We start from the raw sequence: 20345 nt of genomic DNA, 5'->3' as shown, positions 1-20345 counted from the left end.
CAAAACTCTGTCTCTAACCCGCAGGCACCAACACTGGCGAGCACCTTGACGCCACCGAACTCCGTCTCTCCCGCATCAGTGACCGAAATCGAATTTGTCTTTAATGAGAGAACTGAGGTAGCAAGCAAGCGTACCCATCACACCCTGAGCCCCACACCTTCCCCCAGTGAAAAGTCACCCGGGAGTATAGCGGACCTCAAGGCGTCGCCGCTGTGCAGTGCCAGTGAGAAGGGCGAGGAGGCGGATGAGGTGGTCTGCGTTGTTTGTGGGAAAGGAGGCGAGTTGCCGTGTTGTAGCCGTTGCCTGAAAGTGTTTCACATTGGCTGTCATGTCCCGGCTTTGCTCAGTGTGCCCAGGTAAGTCCAAGACGGAATGTTTCAAGATGGTTAGTAAGCAGTGAGCTGATGTCCCAAGCTTGTTAAGGTAGCATTGAGGCTAAGCTGCGTGTTTCTTCTTCATTGAGGATACGCTGTTTGGTTTACTGAAGCGGCGGTCAATTTCAGACCATTGGCAAGTTCAAATTCTGTTGCAACAGTTCAGGAATTTAAATTGAACTAATTAATTAAAGTCAGAAATTTTTTTAAAAAGTTCAATTCATTAATGGTAACGATGAAACTACTAAACTACTGGATTATTGTTGAAAACTCATTAGAAACCACAGCGGTGCAGCTACTAGAGGTGTTGTATCATTACTCCTGTGACCTGTGTTCAATTCTGACCTCCCGTGTTGTCTTTGTTATCCCATGACTCTGTGGATTTTGTCAGCTGCTCCAATTTCCCCTCCCATCATAAAGACATGGGCAGCTTAATTGGTCACTGTAACTTTCTCCTCATGCACAGATGAATCAGAGCATCTGGGGGAATTGATGGGAAAGTTAGGTGAATAGATGACAGAAAGTCACTGGGTAATAGGATAAATCTTTGAACTGGCAGTGATTTGATGGTCCAGAATGGCCTCTTATATCATAACGAAATCATGTTCACTTGTGAAATTTATCGATGAAACAGCAGTGAGCAGTAAGGCTGATCAATACCTCCACCAACTAACCCACCCCTCCACACCCCCCACCACCACTACTTTTCATTTCCTGTCAGATGCTCATGTGCGTAGTGTCTACATATATATAGTGGACTCCGGTTAATTGGAACACGTAGGAACCGGTACGTTTTGGCCCAATTGAGCAGCTGCCCCAATTAGCCGAAGTAGCTCATTATGCAATTAAAACAATACAAAACAAATTAGAACACTACCAGTGCTACTACAGTACTATAAAACTCTGTATTAGATCCTAATAGATATGAACAGAGGAATTCATCAAAAGTACACTGTCATACCAGTGCCCAAGAAGAGCAGACTGAGCTACCTCAATGACTTTCGCCTAGTGGCACTCACGGCTACTGTGATGAAGTACTTTGAGAAGGCTGGTCATTGCTAGAATCAACTCCTGCCTAAGCAAGGACCTGGACCTACTGCAACTAATAGGTCTCCAGCAGATGTAATCTCATTGGCCTTCCACTTGGATCACCAGGGCATTACTAATACCTAGACTGCTGTTCATTGGTTACAGCTCAACGTTCAACACAATCATATCCTCAGTTTTAATCAACAAACTCCATGACCTGGGCCTCTGTACCTCTTTCTGCAACTGGATCCTTCACTTTCTCACCGGGAGACCACACTCTGCGGATTGGAAATAATATCTCTTCCTCACTGAGAATCAAGACTGGTGCACCTCAAGGATGCATGCTTAGCCCACTGCTCTGCTTGCTTTGCACCCATGATTGTACAGTAAAATGCCATCTGTAAATTAATAGTTATTGGCAGAATTTCAGATGGTGCCAAGAAGGTGTACAGGAGCAAGATAGATCAGCTGGTTGAGTGTCACAGCAACAATCTTGCACTGAACGTCAGTAAGACCAAGGAATTGATTGTGGACTTCAGGAAGGGGAAGTCGAGGAAACACACGCCAGTCCTCATTGAGGGACCAGAAATGGAAAGAGTGAGCAATTTCAAGTTCCTGGGAGTCAACATCTCTGAGGATCTACTCTGGGTCCAACATATTGATGCAATTACAGAGAAGGCATCACAGTGGCTATATTTTATTAGGAGTTTGAGGAGAATCGGTACGTCACCACAGACATTCTAAAATTTCTACAGATGTGCCATGGAGACCACTCTAACTGGTTGAATCACTGTCTGATACAGAGGGGCCACTGCACAGGATTGGAAAAAGCTGCCGAAAGTTAAAAAAAACTCCATGAACACTAGCCTGTTAGCATCTGGGACATCTTCAAAAGGTGATGCCTCAAAAAGGCAGCATCCATCATTAAGGACTCCATCATCCAGGACATGCCCTCTTGTCATTGCTACCATCAAGGAGGAGGTATAGGAACCTGAAGACACACGCTCAACATTTCGGGAACAGCTTCTTCCCTTCCACAGTCGGATTTCTAAATGGACATTGAACCCGTGAACACCACCTCAGTATTTCCTCCCTGTTTTTGCACTACTTATTTTTTATATACTTACTGTAATTGATAGATCTCATTATGATATATTGCTGCTGCAGAAGTACAAGTTTTATGACATGCCAGTGACATTAAACCTAATTCTGATTCTGAATTATTGAAGTAGTGAATTAGTTTTATTTTCATCCCCAGCCATTTCTGGCAACTCCGAGCTTGAATGGTGAGCGAAACAGTCTGAGTTGTCTTACTACTTATCAGTAAGAAAACAACTGCTTTTTGAACAAGAACACACACAACTGATGCTATTTAAAATCTATTTGCTCTAAGCACAGGTTAGTGTCTAAAGGCACACGGTTAAAGGCAGGAACATAATTCTGAACATTGTTACTGTTCTGGTTCCATTTTGTACAGTGCATCCAGAAGCATTGGGGAAAGTGAAAGTTTATTTGCGAGGATGATAAGAAACTAAAATTATCAGAAAAGATTGAGCAGGAAGATCATCTTTATCCAGGAATTGGTTAGAGTGTGGAACTCACTGGTTGAGATGAAATGTATGAATGCATCCGGGGGAGGAAGTTGGGTAAAGAGATGAGAGAAGGAGCAGGAGGTGTGGATGGGACAGTATGAGGGAACATGGCAGGATGCTTATGTGTGACATGGATGGAACAGTCCAGGTGCCTGTGGTGTAAGCTCAGTGGAATCTTCTTGCCAAATGCTTTGGTGTGCTTTGTGTAACATAGACACCAGAACAGTGGGCGCATTATCCACAATGATGGTCTAACATTAAATCTCATGCAGCAATATAGTGGTTAAACTGCTTGGGAAGAACTCATTATTGATGTGTGATTTATTTATTTTTCTTCAGTGTTGAATGGACATGTTCCTTATGTGTGGACTTGGCAACATCTGAGGTTGAGAGTGAAAGCTCAGCGACATTGGCAGACAGCAGAAATGAGGTGAAGGAAGGCCTTGCTGATCTCGATCAGAAGGTTTGTATTAAAACTTGCAGTGGGTATTCAAGGCAATCAGAATTTGAAGGATTATTAGTAAAGGACGGCACGGTACCATAACAGATAGTGTAATGCTTTACGGGCTAGTGATTGGAGTTCGATTCCTGCTGCTGTCCGTAAGTGGTTTGTATGTTCTCTGTGTGGCCGCATGGATTTCCTCCCGAGTTCCAAAGATGTTAGGGTTAGTAAGTTGTGTGCATGGCGATACTTGCAGGCTGCTCCCAACACATCTTTGGACCGCAACACACATCAAAGTTGCTGGTGAACACAGCAGGCCAGGCAGCATCTCTAGGAAGAGGTACAGTCAACGTTTCGGGCCGAGACCCTTCGTCTGGACGAACTGAAAGAAGAGCTAGTAAGAGATTTGAAAGTGGGAGGGGGAGATCCGAAATGATAGGAGAAGACAGGAGGGGGAGGGATGGAGCCAAGAGCTGGACAGGTGATTGGCAAAAGGAATATGAGAGGATCATGAGACAGGAGCCCTAGGGAGAAAGAAAAGGGGGAGGGGGGGAACCCAAAGGATGGGCAAGGGGTATAGTGAGAGGGACAGAGGGAGAAAAAGGAGAGAGAGAAAAAGAAAGTGTGTATATAAATAAATAACGGAAGGGGGTACGAGGGGGAGGTGGGGCATTAGCGGAAGTTTGAGCAGTCAATGTTCATGCCATCAGGTTGGAGGCTACCCAGACGGAATATAGGGTGTTGTTCCTCCAACCAGAGTGTGGCTTCATCTTTACAGTAGAGGAGGCCGTGGATAGACATGTCAGAATGGGAATGGGATGTGGAATTAAAATGTGTGGCCACTGGGAGATCCTGCTTTCTCTGGCGGACAGAGCGTAGGTGTTCAGTGAAATGATCTCCCAGTCTGCGTCAGGTCTCGCCAATATATATATAGAAGGCCACATCGGGAGCACCGGACGCAGTATATCACCCTAGCCGACTCACAGGTGAAGTGTCACCTCACCTGGAAGGACTGTCTGGAGCCCTGAATGGTAGTGAGGGAGGAAATGTAAGGGCATTTGTAGCACTTGTTCTGCTCACAAGGATAAGTGCCGAGGGGAGATCAGTGGGGAGGGATGGTGGGGACGAATGGACAAGGGAGTTGCGTAGGGAGCGGTCCCTGCGGAAAGCGGGGTGGGGGGGTAGGGAAAAGTATGCTTAGTGGTGGGATCCCGTTGGAGGTGGCGGAAGTTACGGAGAATTATATGTTGGACCCGGAGGCTGGTGGGGTGGCAGGTGAGGACAAGGGGAACCCTGTTCCTAGAGGATGGAGTGAGAGCAGATGTGCGAGAAATGGGGGAGATGCTTCTTTGGACTGTGTTTGTTATTGGCACAAACTGTATACTTCAGTGTTTCGATGTACTTGTGACAAATAAAGCTAATCTTTTCAATCTTTAAGATCATTAAGTTGGACAATGCTACAACTTCCGGTAATAGCCCTACCCCTCTCTCCCTCACCATTCCCATTTCTTCCTCTCACTTTAAATCCCGAGCTGCCCATCACCTTCCTCTGGGGCTCCTTCTCCAGCCCTGTATCTTTTTCACCAAATCGACTTCCCAGCTCTTTACTTCACCATCCCCACCCAGTTTCACATATCACCTACGACTTTGTATTTCTTCCTCCTCCCCACCCCCCCCACCCCCATCCATTCTTACTCTGACCTCATGTTTTTTCTCCAATTCTGATGAAGGATCTCGGCCCGAAACGCCAACAGTCTACTCTTTTGCATAGATGCTGTCTGGCCTGCTGAGTTCCTCCAGCATTTTGTGTGTGTTGTTTGGTTTTCCAGCATGTGTAGATTTTTCTATTGTTAATGTTACAAGTTTACCTAGACCAGGATGTACTGAGCTGGCTTATTTCTAACTAGGGATGGGCAATAAATGCTGGCTTAGCTGGCGACACCCGCATCCCGTCAATGAATAAATAATTTTTAAAAAGTGATGTTACAAGTAATCCTAAGCAGACCTTGGCATAGAGAAGGGAAGATCATCAATATTCCGCATAGCCGACACTGGTTCTGGGTGACCCCAGTGAAAAATACTGGCTGAGCTCGAGCACAACTTTCTGGCCTGTGCTGCTTTCTGTTGTTAAACTGCTGGCTGGCCCTTGCTGACGGGTACAGAACACTGTGTCTCACTGATACAGTACCAACGGGTACAGAACACTGTCTCTCTGTCATGTGGCCAACTGCAGCCTCAGATGTGTCAGCAGCTAAAGTTACTACCTATTTGTGTTTGCCTACCTTTGGATGGCAGTTGTGAGAAGAATGAAAGTTCGCTTTAAGATACTGATCAGCCCCTCAGCATTCATTGACCATGATTAACTCACATTGTGGTCTCTTTGACCCAGTGTCTACGTCCTGACGAAGGGTCTCGGCCTGAAACGTCGACTGCGCCTCTTCCTATAGATGCTGCTTGGCCTGCTGCGTTCACCAGCAACTTTGATATATGTTGCTTGAATTTCCAGCATCTGCAGAATTCCTGTTGTCTACGAGACAGATCCTTTCAAAGTGTGGGAGCTGAGCAAGGGAGGGTTAAACCATCAGAAGCAGTCCCTGTGATAGGGTTCACACTATGTTTTGATTACTGTTTATAGACATGACATAGTGTAAAATGATAAAATTTTTCTCTCATTCTGATGTGATTTTACAGAAATGTGAACGCTTACTGCTGTTTCTTCTATCTCATAAGATGAGCCAGGCTCTCCATAACCCTAGTGGCTCTTCCCAGGTGAGTATTGAAGACGAGCTCTTCATAGAATCTGTTGTTTTTAAGAAATATGTATTTTATTTCTTTGTCTCTCTTGTCTCTGAGCATTCCTGAGACTTGAGCACACATTGTTAGAGTGGCCCTCCCTATCAGAGGTGCTGGTAATATATTGAGATGTTCAACTGCAACTTTTAACAGCCATAGAAAGTTCCATGCCATCATACTGGAAAGGATAAGTAAGTTCTCCCACTGGTCTGCCTGATACCTGCATCATTATTTAGCTCCCCTGTTTTTGTGGGACTGTTGCTGTGCATGAATTGCTAAATCTCAATTTTTTAATAATTATGTCGTGGCTGTAGAGAGCTCTGAGAGATTGAAGTTGTGAAAAGTCTTGCATGAAAGCAACCTGTAAATATTTCTGTGTGTGTGCTACTGCTTTATGTCAGGTTTTTCCATTATGAATACAAAACATCAACCAAGTTCTCCCATTGTTTTCGTCTCTTCCCACTTTGCAAGGTCATTGCTGAACCGTCTGCTGCTTTGAACTAAAGACTAATTTTGTTCTTTTGCAGTTGAAAAGTCAGCAATTAGATTTGTCTTCCATTAGAGCAAAACTCGAGAGGGCAAGCTCGCCCCATTATTCCTCACCTGATGAGTTTGTGCTTGAGGCCCGACTGATGTTTAAGGCATTCAGTAAACTGAGTCAGGTAAGCAGGGAGTTTGGTGATTCTTTTCTATTCTGTGTAGGGAACTTGGTGTCAAGCCAAAATGAGATCACTGCTGTCTGTGAAATCCTCTGCTTCTCACATCACTTTCTTGTCTTGAGTGGCTTCTGATAAGTCCATTACCATCTCTGGAAAGTCATTGTGAAATTCAAAGTAACATTGGTGATCTCAGGAACATTTCTGCTCTTAAGCAATCTGAGTTGAAGGAACTTGGTTCTGGTGTTTAAGATGCATCATTACTTTCATTTGCTGCTTTTTTTCAGAACTTTAGACAGGTCAGGAACACTTCTCCCATATTCACCAGGACATATAATTTATGTGCCAATCTTGGTGCATACTGTATGTCTCAGTTGTTTATCATTATGGGTAAGATCTGCATCTTTTTCCTACTGTATCAGTGCTTTCTTGTGGGAATGTTTACTCATTCCAAAGCCGCTGTAGTGCAGAGGAGTGAGGCCATTTGTAATGGCCAAAGACATTAACAACTCGGAGAAGCCTGTGATCTTTCAGAGCCTTGACGCTGAGCTTTACCCTAACAGTGCATCGATTCCTAGTCAAACAGCACCTTGAGTTTCCAAATTTTCATCATCATTTTCAAATCCTTCCACGTTCTTGTACCCCTTTCATCTCTCTAGACCTTTCATCAACCAAGGTCACCATATGGGCCCATTCACACATCTTTCATTTTATTCATTAAACCTGTTGTGAGGAGATAATCCTTCACACCATTTGAAATGAGGACAAACAGAAATTTTACTTATTTCAATGTCTTGCACTTACAAACAGTGAATGGCATTTTCATACCTAACCAGAGCCAATTGGATAAAATTGAAGGATGGTGGGGGGGATCTCATTGAAACCTTTCAAATGGTGAAAGGCCTAGACAGAGTAGATGTGGAAAGGATGTTTCCCGTGGTGGGGGAGTCTAGGACAAGTGGGCACAGCCTCAGGATAGAGGGACATCTATTTAAAACAGAGATGCAAGGAAATATCTTTAGCCAGATGGTGGTGAATTTGTGGAATTTGTTACCACAGGCAGCTGTGGAGGCCAGGTCTGGGTGTATTTAAGGCAGAGATTGATAGGTTCTTGATTGAACACAACATCAAAGATTACAGAGAGTGGGGCTGAGGAGGGGAAGAAAGGTTCAGCCATGATTGAATGGCGGAGTGGACTTGATGGGCCAAATGGCCTATTACAGTTCCTATGTCTTATAGTCTTGTGGTCAATCATTGTTGACATCACTGACCCTGTGTTTGTTAGCCCTACCCCTATCTGGATCTATATTGTGAGAAATGAAGTTGATGTCTTGCCAGGCTTGAGTACTTTACAAAAACACACTAACCCTCACACAGACCTCCATGGTGTCTGTGACATTTGGTGTAGAGAAAGTTACCTTCATTACTCACTGCTCTGCAGCTAATTCCTGTCACACCGTTGTGTGCAGCAGTCACCAACCCTTCCCATGTAGTCTAGGAAAGAGCTTACAATGTCCTCTATCTGTTTCTGATTGTCATACTGTTCCTCTACCTATGCACTTTCTGTGACTGACTGCTAATGAATCAAAAGGCAATGAGTGCATTCTCATTGTCTTTATTGGCTCAAAAGTTAACCCCCTCAGCTACTCATGCTTGTAGAAAAGGAATTGGCATTGTCCCTCCACATTGACATTGGTACAAACTGCCAGCATTCAAACTGCTGCAACTCCTTCCTTAACCTCTGCTCTCAAAATCCACGACATGTATCCCTGTGACCAGCCTCCGGATCACCTCTTGCAAGCCTCCTTCTGTGGTCAGATTACAGTGTGTCTGATGCCATGTGAAGTCTCTTAGATATTTAGTAGGTATTGAATGAATGCAGTTAGTAGTGCCTAATTATGTCAAATGCAGAATCATTTATTATAGTTTGTGCTCATTTTCTTTTTTTTTAAACTTAATCTAACGATGAAAAACTGGATTCTTTTCAAGGAAAAAAAGGAGGTTCTGACACTTGAGTCATTCTTTGAAGAAAAATTAGCAGATGTCTTCAGCGGCAAAGCCTTCGCCAGCACCCCAGCAGATCAGCAGGCAATGGAGGCGAGCAGCAAACACTGTGACCAAACTGACCAGAGGGACCCCACTTGTCCCTCGGACGAGGCTGACAGTAGCCCCATGCAGGCTAAGAGACGGCGGCTCGAGAGCAACTAACATCTGGAATGGGAAGCTTGAGATGGCAACTTTGAAAGGATGGTTGACAGCAGACTTGAGAGCTGGCCCTCAGAGCAACCTTGTTGGAATGAGGAGAAGCCTCAGCAGCCTTTGTTCTCTGCTGCTGAAAGGACTTGTGTACAAACCTGGGCTCAGGAAAGGCCATGTAAAGGCCTTTCCAGCTTTGAAAACCTCCAATACTGAGTTTAAATCCAGCTGGACAAATAGCACAAGGTTATTTTGATCCTGGGCATAACTGCAGAGGCCAGCGCTGGAGTTGTTTTTTTAATGTGTAAACTGTATGTATTAAAGAATTCCATAATGTGTAATATATATTGTCTGTATTTCATGTTGAAATTCTTACTGGATCATAGTAAAACAAAGAGTAAATAAACTCATTTTCTCTGAGGAATAATCCTACATCACTAAGTAATAAAAGCAAACCGTCTGCCAATACTGGGATTGCTGAAGTATACCAGTCATGTGTACCATGGTCTGGAAGGCCTCTGATAATCTCTTGAATTCTAGCTGTTGTTTGTGCTCTGCGTTGTGGAGTATGATTCCATGATAGGCTGCCTGTTTTTTTTGTGCCATGCAGAAGTTGGGTACTCCCAGGAATCCCGAACATTGAGGGCTGACACGGCAGATTGGACTGATCCTGGAACAACAGAACCATCTGGCTGGCTACCTACCTAGCCTGAGGAGAACATTAACACTCTACAAGTTCTTTTGCAATAAGAATGACATGAGATTGTTGTACTGCCTACCAGATCACTCACTTGAAGAGAGAAATAATTCTCAACCCAACCTCATGCTTGCATTGGAATAGCAAACTTTTCCTCAAATGGCATCCTACGTGACATTAATATAAAATTATGTATTAGGTAGATTTTTATCCAATATATCAATTTACATTTAGGAAGGAATTCTCGCCTGGCAGTCATTATTCGGGCTGCAATCTGATTAGGATCAGGTAAGTAGATTGAGAGGTAAGTCCGAACAAAGGGGAAAATGTACTTAAGTGAGATCAGATTTTAAAATTTACTCTGCAGGCAGATAGGATGTCCGTTAAAACATGGCATAAAAATCAAGTGTAATATTTATGGAATACCTGTTTTTATTAGTATTTAGGCAAAAGACCAAACAAGTCTGAGGTTGCAGTAATTTCAACTGGTAATCTCATGGAAACCTTGCATGTTTGGGGAAAATACAACATGAAAAAGGATCTAATACATTCCTGGTGTAAATGATGAATAAACCCTTCTCAGGCTTCCAGCCAGGTACGGGTATCGATTACAACGGACATTTTGATGACAAACTCTGCCATCTTCTTCGGGAATGATGCCTGGGTATTCTTCTTCTTCTTGTTTTACGGCGGTTGGCACCCAGCTTAATGGTGCATTACCGCCACCTTCTGCTCCGGAGTGTGCAATAGACTTACATTCCAAATTCTTTCACCCAATCATACCCACACACATACCCTAACTTATATTTTATCTTCCCATCTTTGGCCATCCTAGTACCCTGTTCCTGCTTATTCATCATATCCTATAAAAAAAACCCTGTACCCCTTAAGAAAGCTAAAAATACCCTGACCTGTGCTCTCTCACCCATGCCCAACAACCCTTTTAATGTGAATTCTTGCACCCCCAATTCCCTTAGATTAATTCTCATCATCTCTCTCTGTATCCCATACTTCCTGCAACTCAGAACTACATGTTCTCTTCCGGACATTCCTCACACAATCCTGTCTGGTGTTTCCCTATCATTTTCAATGTTTTGTTTAACGTACTGTGCCCCAGCCCTAACCTAGTCCACACAGTCTCTTCTGTATCCACTACCTACCCTAGTACCTGCAACACTTTTTTGTATTTGATATAAATGCCTCCCTTTCCCCTCCCTGTCCCATCTGTCTTGCCACATTTGGTTGATTTTTTTTCCCAGATTACACACTTAACCTCTGCTTTACTGATACTAATGTGCATTTCTATTATCTTCTTTCTCTAATGCCCTCTTTGCCAACTCATCCACCCTCTCATTCCCCTTCACCCCTACATGTGCTGGAACCCATAGAAATGGATTTAGTCCAGTGATATTTATACCCTCATTGTCCCTCCCTCCTGATTGGTTAGTCCTCATCCAATCAGGTCTCTGCTCTCCCACCTTGTTTACAATCAAATTCCAGTTCTTTCTTGGAGTGAGACATCTGTCTTTGTTAAAATTCCTTTCTTCTAATTTTATTTTGACGGCTTCCTTCACCAGTGGTTGGTCCCAAAAGCCATTGGCCATATTTATCAACCCTTTAACAATTCACCGGGTTTTACCAAAAGCACTTTATATGGAAAGTTACAAGTTAAGATTTTCAAGCGCAGCAGTGGAATTTGACTTCAACGCAACCTCACGGTCTCAAACAGCTGCATGAGACATTGAGTCCCAGCTGATGAACTACAGGAGAGGGAAATGGTGGAATGAAAGGCAACGTAAGAAAACAGAATAACAACCTCTTGAATGTTTTCTTCCTCTATGTCCTTGTCAGAGGGTATCTTTTGTACCCACATTTTTCTTCCTGCTTATGATATAACAGCACTTAAACATAGCCTGCGAAGCAGTTTGGGAAATCTTGAGTATCTGTACAAATTAGAAGCAAATCTAGCATTTTATTCATTGTGTTTTATAAGTTTCACCTTAATTTTAACATGACCATTAATAGAATACTCCTTTGGCCTGACAACAGGTATTTATTGTGGATGCCGTCTCCATCCCCATGGGATTTTGCATTAATGGTTTGATCTGTTCACTAGCTTTTCATCTTGGTTAATTTGGATCAAATTCTTATTTCGTGAAACTTGCTGTGTTTGTTTGTTCCACTACCTTTGAATACACACACACACACACACACATTTTATATATATATACACACACACACATATATATATATATATATATATATATATATATATATATATATACATACACACACACACACACACAGACACATATAGTTCCAAATAACACTCAACTCTGTTGTGACCATATCCCACTTTAGTTGAGCTGCCACGTTCCAGCACTAGAGACTTGCATTCCATCCTGACCTCAAGTGCTGTCAGGAGTTTGTACATTCTTCCTGTGATGGTGTAGATGGACTTCTTCCCACATTCTAAAGAAGTGCTGGCCAGTAAGTTAATTGGCTGCTGTAAATTGCCCTTCATTGCGTCTGTGAGAGTTTGTACATTCTTCCTGTGATGGTGTGGATGGAGTTCTTCCCACATTCTAAAGAAGCGCTGGCTAGTAAATTAATTGACTGCTGCAAATTGCCCTTCATTGTGCCTGTGAAGGGTGGAATCTGGGCAGAGACGATGGGAATGTGGGGATATACAGTACTGTGCAAAAGTCTTAAGTAAACATATATAGCTAGGGTGCCTAAGACTTCTGCACAGAACTGTATTTGTCAACGTGCTGAGGAGAGCAAGTTTGTAAATCTGGTGGGAGCAAAGAATGTTGGGTTGACATTTTGGGCCGGAACCCTTCGTCAGGACTGACAGGTTCCGGCCCAAAACGTCGACCGATCTTTTCCACGGATGCTGCCCGACCTGCTGAGTTCCTCCAGCGTGTTGTGAGTGTTGCTTTGACCCCAGTATCTGAAGATTATTTTGTGTTTAAAGAATGTTGGGAATGGCGAGGGTGGAACACCGCAGAAGGGGTGGCAGAGAAGGAGTGCCAGGTGCAGGGGTTGGTGTGGATGCAGACACACCCAGCCTTCAGACACCAGGCAAGGACATTTGTTCCCAAATATTTGGTTTATTTATGTCTCTTACGTTCTTCCCGCATCCTCCCCTCTCCCTTTCCCTTTTCCTAACCACGATTCCCTTCTCCCTGCCCCCTTTCCACTCTCCATCCACAATAGAGACCCATATCAGAATCAGGTTTATCATCACTCAGATATGTCATGATTTTTTTGTGGCAGCAGTACAGTGCAAGACATAAAAATAACTACAGTTCTGTGACTACATTATCCAATCCTGAAACCTGTGATCAAATCCCAGAATGGCAGCTATAGCATTCAGATTCAGATCAACATTCTGGTACTAAGACACAAAAAGCTGGGCTTATTGATGATGAACACAAAAAGCAATGGATTGTTATAAAAAACACATCATTTGCAGAGGGAACCTGCCATCCTTGCCTGTAAAGGGACAGAAAGGTGTGCTATAATTATCTCACACTGAAAAATGAGAAATATTAATTAAAGCAACTCTAATCACTAAATATTCAAAAATGTTTTTCCTCATGTCACTTTTGGTCCTTTTCAGATGACCTTCATTCTATCTCATGGAATTTTGACCTTATAATGGGAATAATTCATTTTTACCTATTTTGTCTAGACATTTCATTATTTTAAATACTTCCTCTCCTTCAATCTTTGTCCCCATTCCACAAGAAACTATTTACATTAATCTAACACTGATTGCATTTTATTCTCCCCACATTCCCATCAATTGCCCAAGAATCTAGCCTCCACCTTCACACCAGAGACTATTTACAGTGATCCATTAAACTGCCATCCACATAATTGTGGGACGTGGGAGGAAATGCACACAATCAGGGGGAGAATGTGCAAATCGCACAGACAGTGCCTGAAGTCATGATCAAACATAGGGCACTGATATTCCACTAGTGTTCCTGCAGTGCCTCCTTGGTGATCCAAAAATGAAATGCAGCATTTTTCTGTATTAATTTTCACTAGCTGCATGTCAGTTCATTTCCCCAACCTGTTCTTTTACTATCCTGAACATTTCCCTATGTCTCCAAGTTTTTTACCCTGGCAGATTTTAAAGTGTGTCCTGAACATTAACATCATTACAAATATACAAAATGCAGTGCCTTGAAAAAGTATTCGCCCCCCACAACTATTTTCACATTTTGTTGTCACATTTTCTAAATTTAAAATGTATTGAAGTAGTATTTTTGAGCTAATCTACAAAAAATATGCACCATGTCAAATCAAAAGAAAAATTCCAAATCTTGTAAATTTACTAAAAATTAAAAACCAAAATGGTGAGGCTAACAAAGTATTCATCCCCTTTGTAATTACTCACTAACTTTAAGAGCAATGTGTTACCTTGTTGATGTGGGAAATTTGAAGATCACCTGATTTCAATAAATTCGTAAGAATGGGGCAGCACAATAGCGCAGAGGTTAGCACAACACCAGTGACCTGGGTACATTTCCTGCTGCTGTCTGTAAGGAGTTTTCAAGTACTCTCCGTGACTGTGGATTTTCCTCCAGGTGCTCTGATTTCCTCCCATAGTCTGAAGGATTAATTGATCATTGTAAATGGTCCTGTGATTAATTGAGGGTTGCTGGTCAGCCCGGCTAGAAAGCCGTATTCCATGTTACATCTCAATAAATAAATACCCTCTCTCTCTGTAAGGTCCAACAGTATGGTAGATTTTCAACAGACTAAATCAAGTGAAGACAAAAGAGCATTTAAGACAAGTCAGGGAATTGATAATAGAGAATAGCAAATCTGGGGAAGGGTACCAGACCACGTCAAAGGTACCGAACATATCTTGGAGCTCAGTGCAGTCCACAGTGAAAAAGTGGGAGGAAAACTATGAAAGCACGACCACGCTGCCCTCTAAACATAGTCACCAGAGAAGAATAGCACTTGTAAGAGAGGCTACTGTGATGCAAACAGTCATTCTGAGTGATCTGCAGAAATCTGGCTGCAACTGGAGATGAGTTCATGGCTCCACAATCTCTTAAGGCCTTGACAAAAATGGTTTTTATGGAAGAGGGTCAAGGAAGAAGCCTGGGCTTAAAAAAAAAAGGAAACCTTGCTCGTAAAGACTTTGCAAGGTTTACTTATAAGATACTGTAAAGATGTGGAAGAAGGTCTGGCGGTTGGACGAGACTAAAGTGGAACTTTTTGGCCTCAACATGTGTGGTGTAAATCTAACACTGCACATCAGTTAGATAATACCAACCCTATTGTAAGGTATGGTGGGGGTAGCATCATGCTATGGGGGTGATTTGCAGCAGCAGGGACTAGAAATCTGGTCAGGATTGATGGGAAGATGAATGCTGTTAAATACAGAGAGATCCTGGATAAAAATCTTCTAGCATCTGCCAGAAAGCTTGAACTGGGGAGGAAGAATCATGGAGTGACTTCAGATGAAGAAAATGGATGTCCTTGAGTGGCCCGGTCAGAGTCCTGACCTTAAGCTGATTGGACACCTCTGGCAAGACCTCAAGGTTGTTCACTGCTGCTCTCCAACTAACCTGGCACAGCTTGAGCAATTTTGCAAGGAGGATCGGGCAAATCCTGCTCAGTCACGTTGTGTAAAGCCAACAGTGACTTATCCAGAAAGAATACTGACTGTAATAGCTGAGAGAGGTGTCTCAACTGCTAAGTAGTGAGCGAAAGTGGATGACATTTCAGGTTTAGAATTTTTAGTTTTTCATGCTTTATCATTTTCCCTGTTTTTGGGGTTCAACTGTAAAAAAAAAGTGTGTGATTCACAAATAAAAATTCGTAGTTAAATTGATTAGAACTCCTGGTTGTAATGCTCATTTACGTAAACAATGTTGGGTGCTGAAGGCACTGTAAAGCAGAGATTCTAATACTGACTCTGGGAGCATTTATAACTGATGTCTGGCGTCTGCAACTCAGAATCCTTAGGTTTGTTCACCAAAACCGAGATATAAACTTGAAGATTTTGGGAAGGATTTGGTTAATGGGGAGAGGAGATGCATCCAATTGCCTTTCACTTCCTTGTATACAGCCCTGAAGTTAACATCTCTCATTTACCAAGTCCCTTCCCTTGTTTTTCTTTCACATCTTGAGTGTGCCTACCATATTCTGAATGTACTTATTTAGAATACAACATGGTAACAGGCCTTTCTGGCCCAGTGAATATTCTACTGTCTAATTGTTTATCTCATATTCTAAGAATGTACATGCTACTTTGGGATGTAACTGGTGCCAAGATTATTGGAAGGACACCCAATCATAATTGCCACAAGTACCAAGTTACAGTGGAAAATCTTGTTTTGCATGGTGTCCATACACATCATCTCACAACATCAGTATATCAAGGTAATACACAGGAAAGGCAGAATATAGTGTTACAAAGTAATTACGGCGCAGGTAGACAGTAAGCTACAACTCCACAAGGAGGTACTGTCAATAGTAAGGTCGTGAGTCCATATCGTACAAGAGGTCCCTTCAGAAGTCTTATATGAACAGAATAGAAGCTGTCCAGATTCTTCCATTTTCCTCACATGCAAGTGCCTATTTACTAAACGTCTCTTAAAAGCAACTAATTACCCACTTTCCCCTTAAAGCATGCCCTCTGGTATTAGACATTTCAACCCTGGGAGAAAGATGCTGTCTGTCTGCTGTATCTACACCTCTCAATCTTATACACCTCTGTCAGATCTTCCCTCAGCCTCTACCACTCCAGAGAAAACAACCCAAGTTTTTCTAACCCCTCATTATAGCACGTGCTCTCTAACCAGGTCACATCCTAGTAAACCTTTTCTGCACCCTCTCTAAAGCCTTGACATCATTTCTATAATGGGGGCAACTAGAACTGTACTCCAGACTAGAGTTTTATAAAGCTCCAACATAACTTCCTGACTTTTGAACTCAATGCCTCGACTAATAAAGGCAAACATGCTATATGCCTTCTTAACGTTCCCATCAACCTGTGTAGCCATTTTCAGGGAGCTATGAATATGGACACAAAAATCCCTTTGCTCATCAACACTGTTAAGTATACTGTCTCTTTGTGTTTTACCAACCAAGGTGCAACACCTCACATTTGGCTGGATTAAACTCCATTTGCTATTTCTCTGCCCACATCTGCGACAGATCTATATCCCACTGTATTCTTTACCAGTCTTCTACGCTATCCACGGCATCACCACCACAGCAAACTTACTATATTTACATCCAGGTTACTTGTATACATCACTAACAGCAGAGTCACAGAACAGATCCCTGTGGATCCACTAATGACAGACCTCCAGCTAGAATAAGTCCCTTCAATCACTACCCTTTGTCCTTCATGGACAAGTCATTTCTGAGCCCAAACAGTCAATTCACCATGTTTCCTCTGCATCTTAATCTTCTGGTTGAGCCTCCCCTGAAGGACCTTGACAAACTCCTTATTAAAATCCATCTAGACAACATCCACAGCTCTACGTTCATCAATCATCCTCGTCAAAAAGCTCAAGTCAGCTTAGGAAGACCAGACTTGCTCCACACAAAACCAAGCTGGCTCTCCCTAATTAGGCCATGTTCCCATGAACTGAAAGATGGGGTGGTGAAGGAGACATTGGCATTTTGGCTTGGAATGTAAAAATGGGACAGAACTTTACAAAGAACTGATTTGTCTGGACTGGGATAATTGTGTTCAGGGCTGGTTACCACACTATAGGAAGGATGTGGTTGTGCTGGAGAGAGTGCAGAAGAGATTCACCATCGTATTGCCTGGATTGGAGGACCTTATGTACAAGGAGAGATGAGATAGCTTGAAGTGAAATAAGCGGGGTAGTGACTCAATAGTCTATAAAGTTGTAGGTGGTACAGACAGGATAGTTGGAATCTTTTGTGCCATTGTAGAAAATAGAAGAGTGCATAGATTTAGGATGGGAGGAAGAAGCCTTGAAGGAAGGTTTTCTCACACAAAATGCTTCATAGCTAGAACATGAGGTGTTGGGATAAGATACGATCACGAGGTTTATAAGAGGATTTAGACAAGCGCTTGAATAGGCATAGAAAAGGAGGGTGTAAACAAATGGGATTAGCGTAGATGGCCAAAATGTTGGTATAGGCATGATTGTCTGAAGGGCCTGTTTCTGTGATGGACCACTTTAGACTATATCCCTACGGTTTCCCACTCTCTGTGTCTCCTATATTCAACCTCTTTCACCGTCCAAGTACATCCTCATGCTCTGAACAACTTCCTGAATCTTCCGACTTCCTCATTGTCTACAGAATCCAAGATACCTCGAGGGCCACACCCAATGTCACGTCCATCTTAAACCGACTGTCTCCTACAACTAGCGCGGCTTCGAGGCCACTGTGATTCCATATCCCAACCGCCTCCCTGACACTGCCGAGGGAGGTCCCCAGCCTCCAGCAGGAAGAATTGCACCCTGACAGTCAAGTACACATCAGCCTCCCTGACCCAGAGAGCCCACTCCTTTATATCTATAACTGTATCCCTGCCTATGCTACTAACCCCGTCATCAAATTTGCAGACCAAACCACAGTGATCCGATTAATTACAACTAACAACGGAACAGCATACAGAGAGGAGGTGCAGGAACTGTCTGAATGGTACAATAACCATAACCTTTCACACACACACACACACACATATATATATATATATATATATATATATATATATAAAAACAAAGAAATGATTATAAATTTGTGGAAATCAAGAAGGTATGAACAAGCTCTACCACGCATAAACGGTGAAGCAGTGAAAAGGGTCTCCAGCTTTAAGTTCTCGGGACCTAACATCACAGAGGAGCTCTTTTGGACCACCAACACCTCCTTGAAAGTAGGGAAGGCACAACAGTGCCTATACTATCTTAGATTAAAGAAAGCTAATCTGCGCCCCCCCGCCCCCCGGTTTCTGGTAAACCTTTATCGATGTGTAAATGAGAGTGTAACGACCCTCTGCGTGATAGTTTAGTACAGTATCTGCAACAAGATCGACCAAAAAGCACTTCGAGTGATCGGACTGCACAGTACATCACTGGAACACAACTACCTGATACGGAAAAATTCTCCGTGTCTCCAGCGGGCTCGCAAAATCGTGATGGACTCACCCCATCCCAATAATCACCTGTTCAATCTCCTGCCATCCGACAGGAGATACAGGAGCGTCTCTGCACGGACGTTCAGACTGAAAAACTGTTTTTCCCCTGGTCTGTCGAGCAACTGAGCAATGCCTCATTTAGAGTTGCTTGTTTTTAATTCAGTTGTAACTTAAATGTCACTCCAAATAAATCAGGCGTTTTTTAAAATAATTTACTCTGTGTTTTTATGCTGCTTTTGGACTGAATGGAGTAGCAGTGTAATCTCGTCTTGATCAATTGATAATAAGGCTGGAACTGAGAGAGTTTGATGCAGAGAGACAGACGCAGCCTCAGACACTCAGCCGATGCTCCTCCCCTCCGCCGGCCTGACCCCTGACCCCGCTCCCATGCTGCTCTGCGCATGTGTCCGGCCCGAGCGGCGGCTCCGACTCTCGGCTCCCGGTTCCCGGCCCCGCTGCCCCGCACCATGATCAAGCTCTTCTCGCTCAAGCAGCAGAAGAAAGAAGAAGACGCCGCCGGAGCCACCAAGAGCGGCACCAAGAAGGCGTCAGCCGCGCAGCTCCGCATTCAGAAAGGTAAAGGTGAGGCCTGGGTAGGCCGCGCCGGCAGCCTCGGCCTCGAGTTACGGCTGGTGGGGCGGAGGGAGCTCGGGAGGAGTCGAGGGTCCCGGGAACGACCACGAACAGGGTCCGGAACTGTCAGTTAACACCCTCCTCACCCTCAGCCGCAGCTCACATACAACCTCCCTAAGGGTGGGGACAGAGGGGGGGTGGATTGACCCCCAATCTCTTCCCTCACCCCACCCACTCCTTCCCCAACCCACCCACACACACCCCTACCGCCATGCCCCTACCTCCCGCCCCAACCCCCTCCCTCACCCAAGCTCTTACCTCACCCCAACCTGCTGCATTCCCACTTGCCCAAACCCCTCCGCTATAATGCTCCCTGTGCCCAACAACCCTCCACTCTCATTCTCCACCCACCTTCCCCGGTATATCGTCTACATTTCCTGAGATCTTTCCACATCTAACCACTCACTTCCTGTAGTCCCTTCACACGAGTGCTGTTTCACTCAGCGTTACCTCCCCACCAGAACCTTCTGCTACTTCACACTCCCCTTTCGTCTCCCAGCACCACCCCCTCACCATCTGGCCCCACTGCCCACTCACTAATACGTTGAATAACACAATAGTTTGATGTAAATAATTTAGATATATGCATGGGGGGGTCAAGTTCATGTTTCCTTGTGTGATATTGACTGCTTTAATACTTCATTGTGATTAGTAAATCTCTTGCTGCCCAAATATCCACCGTTCTTGTGTTGTTTCTAACAGCTGATTGGTTGCTTGGCTCTGTCTTGCCAATCTGTGTTTGTCATCCATCCAAACATATGTGAACTCACCTGATA

General features: G+C 43.6%; 2 protein-coding genes across 9 annotated transcripts in view; both read left to right on the top strand.

Moving 5' to 3' along the window:
- The window catches only part of LOC134353928 (transcription intermediary factor 1-beta-like), a 137669-nt gene extending 128105 nt beyond the window's left edge, over nucleotides 1–9564 (top strand). For 5 of the 7 annotated variants that reach the window (XM_063062474.1, XM_063062476.1, XM_063062472.1 and 2 more), the window contains 5 exons: nucleotides 25–356; nucleotides 3335–3458; nucleotides 6129–6206; nucleotides 6758–6892; nucleotides 8876–9563. In XM_063062474.1, the coding sequence (XP_062918544.1) occupies nucleotides 25–356; nucleotides 3335–3458; nucleotides 6129–6206; nucleotides 6758–6892; nucleotides 8876–9094 (888 nt within the window). In that variant the 3' untranslated portion in view covers nucleotides 9095–9563. Of the gene's footprint in view, nucleotides 1–24; nucleotides 357–3334; nucleotides 3459–6128; nucleotides 6207–6757; nucleotides 6893–8875 lie in introns of all 7 variants that reach the window. The other 2 variants (XM_063062473.1, XM_063062475.1) reach the window with 2 other exon arrangements.
- Nucleotides 9565–19310: 9746 nt separating this feature from the next.
- ube2m (ubiquitin conjugating enzyme E2 M) overlaps nucleotides 19311–20345 on the top strand; it is a 53409-nt gene continuing 52374 nt past the window's right edge. Inside the window, exon 1 of one of the 2 annotated variants that reach the window (XM_063062469.1) lies at nucleotides 19311–19518. In XM_063062469.1, the coding sequence (XP_062918539.1) occupies nucleotides 19338–19518 (181 nt within the window). In that variant the 5' untranslated portion in view covers nucleotides 19311–19337. The remainder of the gene's footprint in view (nucleotides 19519–20345) is intronic. The other variant, XM_063062470.1, reaches the window with a different exon arrangement.

This window comes from Mobula hypostoma, chromosome 11 (genome assembly GCF_963921235.1).
Source record: "Mobula hypostoma chromosome 11, sMobHyp1.1, whole genome shotgun sequence".
Taxonomy (NCBI): domain Eukaryota; kingdom Metazoa; phylum Chordata; class Chondrichthyes; order Myliobatiformes; family Myliobatidae; genus Mobula; species Mobula hypostoma.
Note: the sequence above shows the minus strand (reverse complement) of the source record. Positions and strands in the feature narration are given on the sequence as shown.